Source organism: Lactuca serriola, chromosome 2 (assembly GCF_051521515.1).
Source record: "Lactuca serriola cultivar US96UC23 chromosome 2, Lser_US96UC23_V15, whole genome shotgun sequence".
NCBI classification, from domain to species: Eukaryota; Viridiplantae; Streptophyta; class Magnoliopsida; order Asterales; family Asteraceae; genus Lactuca; species Lactuca serriola.
Genome location: NC_136409.1, coordinates 189,076,790 through 189,090,890, shown reverse-complemented (window position 1 = coordinate 189,090,890; position 14,101 = coordinate 189,076,790). Strand labels below are relative to the sequence as shown.

Below are 14,101 nucleotides of genomic sequence, written 5' to 3'. Positions count from 1 at the left end.
TATTCGGGTATTGTCGGCACCTTAGGCAACCTATATGTCTTGTCGCACCACTTCGAACACTCTAACCATAAATGCAAGAAATCTGATCAGATTAAAACATATTCACAATTATATTCATATAACATAATATGGTTACTCCATATTTATTCATTTACTTAAGCATTTCATCAAAAACATTGTCTTCAAGTTTGGTTCAAAGATCTCAGCTAGGAAAATGTAAAACTATTAACAATATTGTAGCATCCAAAAAACCATGGTAAATTTTTTCATTTTCAAGAAAAGAATAAACCATTTTTCCATAGAACATAAGTCATAAAAATATTGTTTCACAACTACATAATAAAAATCAGAGTATTAAAACATAGTATCTCTCAAAACATGTCAACCACTAGATGAATTGTACAGTCAAACCTTTATCTTCTCCTGATCATGTGAAGTACCTGAAACATTTAAATCCACAACCGTAAGCCAAATCTTAGTGAGTTACCCATAATACCCCACACATGCATACACATACAATGCATGCACACCAGACCTACAACCCAAGGATGGACCGCCATTAGAGCCTACAGTACGTGACTAGACCGCTCTCCCGAGCCTACAAAATAAGGTTGGATCGCTCTCCAGAGCCTTCAACATTATGTTGGACCGCTCTCCTTGGGCCTACAATATAAAATTGACCGCCCGAGCCTCTTGGCCTTCAGCACACAGTTGGACCGCCTGAACCCACCCACAATATTTGACATATACACATAACAATAACAAGAAAAAACATGCAATCATAACAATTGTACATGCCGAACAAATCATTATAATATATCAACATCCGAACATACAAAAGATACACACTGTAGTACAAAGTATAGTGAGAAAATTCATATCACAATCGATCAAACAATCACCTCAGCTACAACAACAGGAAGGTTGGTACTACTAACCACCTAAACCATATCACAAAGTCTAATCTTAGTCAATGACTCAACCTCAAATTTGACCCAAAGTCAAATCGAGCCAAAAAGTCAACATTAGGTCAAAAAGTGTGTCGTGCATTTAAGAAGCATCCATGTAACGCCCCGTTCCTAAGAATACCTAATTGTGAGTCCCCGGGATTTAAGAGAAATGATATTTTGGTCATCTTGTGGGAGAAGTGGAAAATGAGGGGCAAATATGAAATTTGGGGACTCGTCGAGTACACCCAGCGTAAGCTGGGATTACACCCAGCGTAAGGCGTATATGGACGCGGGTGCAAGGCTGAGTACGCCCAGCGTACTAGAGGTGTGACATCCCCAAAATCACGGCCAGAAAAGACCGAATTGTTTATGCTTTGTTTTATAAAATCAGAGTAATTTTTTGATTAAAAGAGTTGCGGAATTTGTTCCCAAAATAAAATATGATAAGAATTTATCAAACGCATCTATTAAAGAAAATGTATTTTCTTTAAATAATAAAACATCGGGATGTCATGTTCTGATACAGACCAAAAGCATAAACAGTATAAAATAGACCTTACAACAGTTATTTATAACTACTGATCTATAATCCAAAATCTCTCGTCAAGTCCACCCATTTATACTCTTGTGCCATTACCTGTAATGCAAAGAAAACTGAGTAGGTCAGGCTTGGGAGCCTGGTGAGCATGTAGGGTTTTTAACCCACAATAATACATTTATTATATTGAATTATCAAACAATCAACCCAAATACCCATTCCCATTATCTTCTTTATTTCTTAAGGATTTACCCTAAGAATCAACTATCCTTTATCCATTTATTCCTAAGGATTGACCTAAGGAATTGACACAAAGTCCACCACTGCCAATGTCCACAAATTACGATTGGTAAACACTTAGTTCAACATACTTAACAAACACCTAGTTCTAACACTCCTAGTGAACAATTAATTCAAAACACCTGGTGAATACTTAGTTCTAAAACACTTAGTGAACACACTCAGTTCAACAACACCAAGTGAACACATCTAGTTTAAAAATACTTAATGAACACATTGAGTCCAAAAATACCAAGTGAACACATAGATTTCGGAAATACCTAATGAATACATTGAGTTCAAACACCAAGTGAACACATAGAGTTCAAAAATACCTAATGAACACATTGAGTTCAAACACCAAGTGAACACATAGAGTTCAAAAATACCTAATAAACACATTGAGTTCAAACACCAAGTGAACACGTAGAGTTCAAAAATACCTAATGAACACAGTGAGTTCAAAAATACTTATTATTTCGTCTCACATCAACTATTCCATCTACCCATGTTCTACCCAACATATTTGTAGATGCAAACACATATACAATTTAAATCTTTTAAAACATGTATAAAACATTATTTCAACACCTATCTCAAGTAAATAAACATTGTATAAACACCTAGCACGTACTTCATAACAAATACTTCATATCTATGCGGTAGAAGAAAGTGAATATACATTCACACATATAACAACAAAATATACACATAACACGTATTTCGTATAAAATACTTTGTATTTATGCGTTAGAAGAAAGTAACCACACACTCACTTGATCAGAAGATGATCGGACAACACTACGGCTTGTAAAAGTAGTATTCTTCGGTAGATCTGGAAGATCTTCACAAAAATCAGCTTCTCGCGAGCAGAGCTTCGGCTCGGGAATCGCACTTCTCGGGATCTTCGGGACCTCGGGACTTGCTTCGGGGCTCGGGAATGATACCGGGGCTTCGGGATAATTCTTGCACGAAAAACGATGCAAAAACGCGAGAAAAGGGAAGAAATGAGCAATGAACTCAGTTGCTCTCGACCTCCTTTTATAAGGGCTGGAACTTCAAATTACGCTGGGCGTAACGACGATAAGGTCGCTGACTCCCCCAAGGATAATATCGGTTAATATATATTTAAATTAAATATCGAAAATATTTAATAAACTTCAAAAATTCATATCTTCCTCATACGAACTCCGTTTTCGACGTTCTTTATATCCCCGCGTAGGTGAGACTACGCTCTACGACTTTCGTTTAGACTCCGTTGGCTAATTTTGACTTTATTTTTATTATTTATTTTTAGTAGGCCGGGCCCGGAAAACTCCGTTATAAAATCATAACTTCTTCATCCGACGTCCGTTTTCACCTATCTTTTTATCGTTTTACTAAAATTAATGAGATCTTCGATTCTCATTTAGATTGTTTCGGCTAAAAACCGCTCGGTCTCAAATTGAGTATTCGGGCTGCATACCGCTAAGTCGAAACTTCGAAAAATCATAACTTCCTCATACGAAGTCAGATTTGGGCGTTCTTTTTATGCACGCTCATGGTTTAACGAACTCTACGACTTTCGTTTAGATTGCTAAGGCTAAATATCGCTCTAACGTAAATTCACTTTTTACGTCGCGCTGTGTCGTGCCGGTTCCGTCGCGAAACTTCGACAGGTCATAACTTCTTCGTTATAACTCGGATTTCGGCGTTCTTTATATGTACGAAATCCTTGTAACATATGCTACAACTTAATTAAGATTATTCATTCTAAATAATCTTCTATCAAAAAGTCATTTTTGACGCTTATCGTCTCTAAATTGACTAGCCCTGATCTAGGGGCGTTACAAGAGGTACGCCCAGCGTACTCTCAGAGTTCTAAAACCCTAAATTTAGGGTCAGCCACTATATAAGGAAAATGTTGGTGCATACCCTAGCCTCCTTAAGCTCACCCTTAACCTCAGAAACCCTAGAAACCCGTATTCCTTCCATTGTTGGATGTGTTTGGCCTTGGAAGCTCATTTTGGCAAAAGAAAAGCTAGAAGAAGAAAGGAGAAGTTATCAAAGAAGGAAAGGATCGATTGGAGCTTGTAGATCTGAAGAGATATCATCCTTTGGAGCTTATTTGAGGTATAAAGCTTCTTGCTTGCCATTTATTTTGCATAGATCTAAGGGTTGTGAAGTTTTAGCATCTTTCTTATCCCAAAGTTCTCATCTTGATTCATGCTTGGTGTTGGCCGAGATTATCTGTCCTTTCAGACCTTTGGAGAGGTCTTGAGTGAGAAAAATGAGGTCCCAAGGGCTGTAGTTGTTCCATATGTACGATATATAGGTCTTAATGGATTAAGACCTTAGATTAAGAGCTTTTGGACGTCCCAAGTGATAAAGGTTGAGACTTTATGAATCTTAGGCATGTTTGGCCTAGGGATATGAAGTTTGGGCTTAAGAGCTTAAGCCATTAAGAAGTTATAAGGACTTAATAAGTAGCGAAGTTACGCCCCGCGTAACATATGAGTACGCCCCGCGTAGCGAGTCAGTGCCCCGATCCCCTGTTGCGAATCAGCGTGTACGCCCAGCGTATCAAGGAGGGTACGCCCAGCGTACTCCCTCTGTTGGGTTTTCATTTTGGGCCTTAGGGTTTGGGCTATTATTTGGGCTGCTAGATTTTGGGCCGTGACTGGATATTATGGTTAGAGTATTTTGGGCCCATTGGTTGTTAAGGATCATGAGTTTAGGCCCATTTGGTGAGGTGGGCCCAATTTAGTAAATTGGGCCAATAATGGGATTTGTTTTGGACTTCTGGACTTTGGGCCATTGGTGGGCTTGGGAGTTTACCTAGTGTTGGGTCGGATTGAGTTAAGGGTAAAATGGTCAATTTACCCTTAGAAGAGTATTGTGCTTGGCCTAATGTTTATTTGTGCTATGTTGGCCAGTTCGGGATTTGCGGTGAGTTGGTGATTCGAGAATCTGCTCTTCAGTTCAGAGTTTCGGCAGTGCGAGGTGAGTTATCCTCACTATATCGACAGGGTCTAAGGCACCAAGGCCGGCCCTTTATCGGATTGAGATCCGGGTATTTGTTGTTATTTTATTGCTTTGATATGTTTGCATCCTGGTAGCTAGGATGGTATATGTTAGAGATCTGGTTAAGGTCGGTTCCCTGATATGTAGGGTGATGCTATGCTAGTAACCGATTAGGTCGGTATCCTGGTTAGGATGATGATATGTTATGTGATCTGTTTGATCGGCTTATTGACTGTGAATTGTTATATGATTGTATGTTTATGTGCACATGGTTGTTTGGACTGGAGTTGGGTTGAGGCGGGTCATGCTTTGTGTTGTAGGCCAAGATACCCAGGGCGGACCGGTTGTCCCGAAGGCCCAGCGGGCGGTCCGGATAGGCTGTAGGCCCCAAGAGGGCGGACCAGACGTGCCGAGGCTCGGAGAGTGGACCAGGCCGACTGAAGGCCTGGTGCGGGCGGACCAGTCATACTGTAGACTCAGAGAGTGGACCAGGTGGATTGAAGGCCCGGTGCGGGCGGACCAATCACACTGCAGACTCGATGTATATTGCTAGACTCGGAGGGTGGACCAGGTGGACTGTTGGCCGGTACGGCAGACCAGTCACACAGTAGACCCGAAGTGCATGGCTGTTCTGTGATCGGATATGATATGGCATGTTATGCGTGTATGGTATATGTGGTTGGTATTTTGGGGATATTTCACTAAGCTTTCGGGCTTACAGTTGTGGTTTAATGTTTTTCAGGTTCTTCATGAGACCGTGGCAAGGCGAAGGCGTGATTGTACCGCTCCTCATGTTTATGTTGTAATGTGATTCTGGGAATACTCTAAATAAATTGTATTGAAAACATTTTTTTGTAATAATTTAATGAAATCAGGTTGTTTTGAAAAGTTTAAATTGGTTGGAATTTTTCGGTCGTTACAATCCATCACTTTGCTAGAAGATAAGACAGTCGGGCTTAAGGCTTAAAACAGGCGTATATGAGAAAAGTCAGAAAGTTCCCCACGCTTAAGAAAAGCGGCCAACACTTTGGCTTAATACAAAGGGTAAAATGACTTAATCAGTTAAGTCGATTCCCATCTTCTAGATCTGAACTCTCATGAGGTCTAAAGGAGCAAAGCTTCCAACTTTATCCTTTAATACCAACCAAAACTCACCATATCAAGATTACTAAGTCCAAAATGACATAAATACTTCATAAACATGCATGGCTCCAAGGACAAGATCGAGATAACAACTTTACAACCAGAAATTGTTCAAATGACAACCATATGCGCTTAGAAGGAGTTGGAGTCATCTCAACTCCAAGCTCACCTACCAAACTAAAAGTCAAGATTGAAACTTTTTACTCACAATGGTCTAAAAATGAGGTAGCTTTGGTAGATCTACACTTGAGCTCTTCACCCAAACACTTTGTAAACAACTTGATCTTCAAGATTCACACCAAAACATGAAGAGTAAGCTTCCAAAAGAAATGTCAAGCTCCAGAGAGAGAGAGAGAGAGAGAGAGAGAGAGAGAGAGAAAGAAAGAGTGTGTGTGTGTGTTAGGGTTTCTATAGGGTTTGTTTAAGAGTGATAGAGGTTAAATGATCTAACCCCAAGACCTAAGGGTGATTAAATACTCAACAAACCCTAAAATCCTATTATTGGGTTGGGCCATAAGCACCCCGCGCTTTAGATTAAAGTCACAGATTTTCAGATTTTCAATAATTTAAGGAGATATCTAACATAAGCTAACATCAATTACATATTAACAGCCGAAGCAAAATAAATAATCAAGAATCAAGACATGTTTGCAATGTTTGAATCTATTATTTCAATTTCTCAAATCGGAGAATACAATTCTAATAAACATGAGAAAGACTAAATACAAATAACTCTGGAGAACTTATGTAACTATATATGACTTGTTCTTTTACCATAAATTATATTCCGATAAAACATCAAATCAATAGAACCGAGAGAAGATATTATGAGAGATTGAGATACATACAAGCCGCAAAAGAAGCAGAAAGGTAATGGCATAATAGTGGTGAGAAAAGGATGTTGGCGATAAGATTGTGTTTATAATGTTGTGGATAGGTCATGTGGTGAAGTGGTGATGGATGAGAGTCGAGTACAAAGTGCCACGATGGTGGTGAGGTAGAGATAAGAGGACACATGAAAAAAAAATAGGTTAGAATATGTCTTCAAACGTTAGAAGCTACCTTTTTGTCATATGAAAAAAGATGTCAAAAAGATTTTTTTTATGTGTTTTGTCTTCTAAACAACAAACGATCTTTTGCTAAAATGTCTTCCCGCCTACATACATAAAAGAAGAAAAATAGATTTTTTTATAAAAAATAAACACCGCCTAAGTAATTAGTACTATTGTTTGAGATTTTCTATAATCTATGTCTCATATTCACCAAACAAAAAATCTCTCTAACAAATGCATTCTACATTTTAACATAGAAAGAAATCTTACTTATTGAAAGCAGTCGGATGGTTACAGATGGTTACAACGTGTAAATTATAACAACTCTATTACAAAATCAAAGCTTCATGTTAGGGAGGTCGAAAACTTTTAAATATATGTCTCCAAAAGTTCAACCGATTGTTGAAGTCATCACTTCCCATAGTTTAGGTAAAGTTTCCTTTCAGATATGCATTGTACCGTAAGTATTAGTCATGATGTACATCTTGATATCAAGACTCATTTAAATAGAGGTTTAACTCACTTGTATTTTGATATCTCCTAATCAGAAGCATTGGAACCTCAATTGACATAATGAAGTCATTCTCGACGTCCCCTAACCATGCTTTTCCCAATTAGGTTTCCATGTACAATTTATTAGTGTTCTTCTCTTTTTCTTATTTTCTTGCTTTGACTTGATTGATTGTTACAAACAGTTAAATTCCATTTGACTCATGATTATATTTTCTGAAGATTATCAGTTTTCTCTTTGGTGTTGCTTTCGTTTTGCTACAACTCATTATGGTTGATCTGTCAACAACCGAGGTAATTCACGTCCTTGCACACCTTACGAAAAAATATATGGAAATAAATATGGATCTTGATATGGGGTTTATAGACTTGGAGAAGGCATATGACATTGTACCACAAGAGAGAATTTAAAGGGTCTAAGAAGTTAGAAGGGTCACATGGAGATATGTGAGACTCCTCAGGATATGTACTAGCAATCTACTACTTATGCACGTGACATGTAATCTTTCTCAATGGAAATCGGTCTACATCCACTATCAAATCTTAGACCTAATATTCGTTTGATTTGGGAGGAAATGTTTGGTGACATTCGTGAAGGGGTGCCTTGGTGCATGGTTTTTGTCGATGTCATTGTGTTGGTAACAAAGACTGGGAGTGAGTTGAATGTTATGCTAAATACTTGATGGGCGACGTTGGAAGGGGACCTGACAATTTGATACACGACCCGAACATGACACGAGTTTTATGTGTATGAGTTTTAGAAATTCATGTTTTGTGTCTATTCGTGTCGACACAAATTCTAAATCTGTGTTTCGTGTCTTACATGTGTCAAACACGAATTTACATGTTTAAACACGTACAATACACGAATTAAATTTGTGTGGCACATGACACGTATATACAAGTATAGGCACACGACATGTACATACACTTATAAACACGAACTAAATGCATGTTTTCTTAGCTTAAAAAATGGTATTAGACAATACGTTTACAGATTCTTGTATAAATTTGTGTAAATCCATGTTTTCATGTAACACGGTTAAAAACGTGTTTATCCTTGTCGTTTCACTTGTCACACAAATTAATTATGTGTTTGATACCCAAAACACATTTTACAATACGTGTCGTGTAAATTCGTGTATGGCACATATACACGACACGAAAACACAAATTGTCAGGTCTAGTTGGAATAGAAGGGGCTATAAAGCAACACAGTTAAAACAATATTTTTGATGCAATTATAATGATAACATAAAGTTGAAAGAGTAGAAATTTGTGTCGGGAAGGAAGTTTTACATCCAAATGAGAATTTCAAATACTTAGGGTCTATGATCCATAAAGAAAGGGGTGTTGAGGTAGACATTCGTCATCACGTAAAGACAGATTGGTTAAAGTGTGGGCGACCACAAAAGCTTTTTTTGATAAGGTCACATTGAAATTAAGATGTTGCGATAGACATGGAGTATAATTATGTTGGACAAGATGCCAGATGTGTCGATCAAAAATATATTGAGAATGACATCAATAACCAAAAAATTAAGGGAAATAAGATTATGGTGGTTTCGATAGGTCCAAAGGAGGCAACCAACGACTATAACTAGGATGTATAGCTTGCTACATCTAACTTCCCCCTACTATATTCCTTTGGGATTTGGGTATTGTTGTTGTATATTTGTGTAGCTGTATATGTATCCGAATTTCTAAACTTATATAATTTAAACAATTGATATAGATAATAAACAGGCATGTGTACAAGCTAAATTACATTGTACTCCTCACCATAAATACAACAAGCTTTAAAATGGTCTCGCAGCATCTTCCATCATCTTCTTTACTCTTATAAGTTTTTCTATCTCCGACAGCACCTACAAAAACACCAAGAACCAGACAGCATTCGTATTATTATACATCGTTTTTAGTTTCTTTGTTGGTAATTTTATAGTTGTGTGCATATGGCTTCACCTCCATTCCCATGTCTTCAGCACTAACTGACTCTACATCTTCATAACCCAAACCACCTGCAACTTCTGCTAACAGAAACAAACCGTTTACAACCCCATTCACCAACTAATAACACCTCCATGGTTAGACCATATTTTCAAAAATGAGGATAAGGATCATTTGCACATTGACATCGGTCCCAGTCCAATGCATGTCAAAAGCAGTACAGTCTGTTATGTCATGTCATGTCCTGTCCTGTCCTTAAAGATGAGTTTTGTGGGGCCGTACTCTGAAGTGAAATGGTTACATCTGCTATTGCATATCCTTCTTGCATTTGTTTGTATAGCATGGCTACCTGACTTAACACCTGTGTATTGCTCATACAAAGGTTAAATACGTCATTTATTATCAAGAATCAGGTCAAATTTAAGGCATACCTCGGAATGAGATGCAGTAGGTGAAATATCTGATCCAAAAAGTCGAACCCCACCTTCAACTATTTCCTTGGCTACCAAATCCAAAGGAACATCCACCCAGATCGAGATACCATGTCTCAAAAGTGACCTGTAACATGATTTTCTACATCATGGAAGAAAAAAAAATCCAAATTTGGCAAGTTTAAGGAAAGAAACACATACAAATTGGTTGAGCTTTGAACAGCACCATCTCCAGCAGAAACAACCAGGCGCCCCATTGATGATAATTGCCTCAACACTTCAGTCTGTAAGTGGTTTACCCCATTCCATTCCATCAGACAAATTCATTCCAATGTAATTGTAATGAACCATTCCATTCCATTCATGAGAATGACAAAAATCACCTCTGATTCACGGAGTCCGACTTTATCCATGTCCAGAAGTTGTTTTACTGCAGCTTCACCACCAGCTGCTTCCATAACCAGATTATCGCTGCATTTGGGCTACCATGTCTTTAGAGTCATTTCTCTTCAAGTATAAATAAAAATCTGAGGAGATATATAAAAAGTTACCTGTCAAAATAATAATACCGGAGTGCCTCTGCCAGAAGATTCCCCAATCTTGTTTTCATTGTGCTGTTTATGCCTGGTATTTTTTCTCAAGAATAAGAAAACACGATTTTTTAAGGGATTTTTGAAACATGGTAGTAGAATAAACTTACCAACAAGATATATGGAAGTTCCTTTCAATCCAGGGGATACAACCATTGCCTTCTTCTGAATATAGAAATTCACAGTTACAACAATATCTTATAAACAACAAGACATTGAATAATGTTATGTTTTTCTCTCAAGTAATTGTCATTTTCCATCATAATGATGGTTTTAATCACTGATTTTGAAGAAATTTTTTATCATGTGGGTGAGGGAAATCACCTTGATATCTAACATGGGATCGACCTCAAAAGTCTGAACTGCAGAACCTTGAGTACAAGAAGATGTTAGGGGCAAAATAAAACACGGGTGACATGTTCATGATAATTCATAGATATCAGCTAACTTTTTGCACTGAGGTTGTGTGTAAAAGAGTTGCAGAAGCTAAGGAAACATCAAAGGGGTACACGTACACTGTACAACCCCTTTGCAAGTATAAAAATTATTCTTGTTTAAACAAGAGCCCCGGTTAGCATAAGCTTTCGGAAACCAGTGAGTCAACTTTACCAAATTCGGATGGTGGAGCTGAAAGGAACAACTATAATTTGTATGAAGGAATTCAATCAAACAGTTGGCGTGCAAGGCATCCGTTAGTACTAGCATCCAATATAGATAGAAAGATAATTATAAAAGAACGTAAATTCACCTAACTGACAGGTGATAAAGGAGTGTCGGTTCACCTGAGACAGCATCGTCGAGAAGGGAGCAGGAGGCTGTGAGGAGTTTGCGAGAGTTGTTGAGAGAAAGAGGTGAAGTTTTAATGGAGGCGAGAGAGAGTGATGAAATTCCGTTGCGAATCGAAATCGAGGGAGAATGGAATGGCTTTTGGTGAAGAAGGTCGAAGCAACCGGCAGGTGCTTGAATTATCTCCATTATAGCCGCCCCCAATCCAAGGATTTGATCCCTGTACTTTCAGTTTCAGGCAGGATGGCCTGGTCCAATCCTCTTTTCTTTCAAATTCAATCTCAATCCAACGCTACACTATCATAGATTCATATCCCTCCAACAAAAAAGAAATCCTAAATTCTTTCTCAAATCGGATTTGATCCAACATTTTTTTAATTATTTTATTTTTTATAATACTTTTATAATATCCATTAAATCACCCAAATATAAAATATTCACAGAATTTTAGTTCCATGGAGATTATGTCACACTTATATTATTTTTTTGAGATAAAAAAAATGAGTAAATTACAGAAATGTTCCTTGTGGTTTGATCGAATTCTTATTTTTAGTCCTTAAGTTTAAAATGTGATACGTTATGCCTTTATGATTTGTGAAAATTGCACTACAAGTTGGAGGTCTATGATCCATATAAAAAGACCAAATAACCATTTTTGTCTTTTTTTGTTTTTCTTTTAACAATTTATTATATATATATATATATATATATATATATATATATATATATATATATATATATATATATAATTGTTTTTTATCTTTTTAATAGAATTAATATAGATTATTTATAAAATTATTTTTATTTTTTTAAATCAATTATCAAAATTATATAAATTATTATTATTATTTGTTTTATTTATTTATCTTTGTTTTTGTGGTTTAAAAATCTTTTAATATTTTTGACGTTTTATTTAAATATATTTTTTAATGTTGTTTTTTTTTTTGACGTTTTGTATGTTTAAATTATATAATGATTTTTTTAATTTTTTTCTAATAAACAAATTAAAACAATAACCTGAATAAATATCAGTCTTCCAATAAAATTAATTAATATTTTTTTCTCTTTATTTTAATGATATATATATATATATATATATATATATATATATATACACACACACTAGGTGTGAAACATATGTATTACTTGAGTTTATTTAAAAGAAAAACTAAATATAAAATTCTAAATATTTGAGAAGTATGAATTTATAAGAAAAGTGAGAAACTATTGAATTATAAAAATCAAATTGTTCTTTTCTCTAGTAAATTTAAACAAATGATTTAGATAAATAAATAAAGAAAATTAATGAATCTTTAATTTAGTAAATTTGAAATTAAAAGGAAAGTTTATTAATGAAATTGATAAGCATATATTATTGCATTTAAATACGATCAAGAATGTAATAAAATGAAAATAACCATAAAATGACATGTGAAATAAAAGTTAATTTAAAATAACCACAAAATTACATGTGGCAAAATAAATGAGAATGTGACATGTGGCAAAAAGATATTTATTTATTAGGGTTATATATATATATATATATATATATATATATATATATATATATATATATATATATATATATATATATATATATATATATATATATATATATATATAGAAACAGGATCATGTGAGGACTCATGAAGATATCTTAAAAAATTGAAAAAAAAAACTAAAAAAAATACAAACCATAAAATCGAACATAGTACTATATTGGAGAGAAAAAAAATTAGAAAAAAATTTTTGATCATTAAAACTGAATCATGGATCATTAAATGATCAATTTTAATGATCCCAATGTTTTTTCTAGAATTTAATAAAATGAAAAAAAAAACATAAAATGACTTATGGAATAAAAATTAATTTAAAATAACCACAAAGTTCAATGTGGCAAAATAAATAAAATGTGACATGTGACAAAAAGATCTTTATTTATTAGGGAATATATATATATATATATATATATATATATATATATATATATATATATATTAGGGAGGGTAATTTGGTCTTTTTATATGGACCAAGGACCTACAGTGCAACTTTCAAAAAACCATAGGGATGTAACCTATCAAATCTTAAACTTAAGGACCAAAACTAAAAATTCAACCAAACCATAAGGACCATTTATGTAATTTACTCTAAAAAGGTTGTCTTTGGTGCACCGTGCATATATATAAATTACTTTTTTTTAAGCTTATACACTAACTTTTTAATATAAGCATAATTTATTGAGACTATATGAGTCCAAAAATCACCTAAATTTGAAAAAGAATTTATGGCAAGTTGGTAACCAGATCATATCATTCCACTCTCGTTGGTAAATTAATCATTCTTTTGATATAAGGCTATAAGGTTGGAGAGAGTAGTCTCGCAGAAACTACATTTTTTTCTATGCCACGTAGACGTCAAATCATAATTTTTCTCATTTTAACACTATCAAACCGTATGATGGAAGTGGGAACAAGGTAAAGAGAGAGAGAGAGAGAGAGAGAGAGAGAGAGAGAGCAAAAAAAGGGAATTGGTTGAGAGAGAGAGAGAGAACATCGAATTTCTACCGCACTGCGGCGTAGACCGCACTTAGGGGCGGTGTTTCGTAGTTCCGCTGCCAAGGTGGCAAGACTTCACTCCCTTACCGCACCACTCCCCCAAACCTAATAAGCTCAAATTCATATAAATTTATTGTGGACTTAAAATTAAATGTATTGTTTATCCAAACCAAATTTCTAACATTTGTGTTAAAGGCACACATATTAATTCTAAATAATATTATCATGATTAAATAGGGAAAACTGCAAAAAAGTCTTTACATATTGGTCTCATAATCGATTTAGCCCTTATATATTTTTTTTATTCAATTAAA

General features: G+C 35.3%; 1 protein-coding gene across 2 annotated transcripts; it reads right to left on the bottom strand.

The window, feature by feature from the left end:
- Positions 1–9,184: 9,184 nt before the first annotated feature.
- On the bottom strand, positions 9,185–11,560 carry SKL1 (shikimate kinase like 1). 2 transcript variants are annotated; one of them, XM_079025915.1, is made up of 10 exons: positions 11,229–11,560; positions 10,771–10,808; positions 10,557–10,611; positions 10,408–10,480; positions 10,240–10,327; positions 10,058–10,140; positions 9,857–9,983; positions 9,708–9,786; positions 9,441–9,505; positions 9,185–9,343 (listed from the first exon to the last, which is right to left on the bottom strand). In XM_079025915.1, the coding sequence occupies exons 1-10, from the start codon at positions 11,419–11,421 to the stop codon at positions 9,275–9,277; spliced, it is 870 nt and encodes a 289-aa protein (XP_078882041.1). In that variant the 5' UTR covers positions 11,422–11,560; the 3' UTR covers positions 9,185–9,274. The 2 variants fall into 2 exon arrangements, with proteins under 2 accessions (XP_078882041.1, XP_078882040.1); XM_079025914.1 differs by having other exon boundaries at positions 10,771–10,817; positions 11,229–11,558.
- Between the last annotated feature and the right edge of the window lie 2,541 nt (positions 11,561–14,101).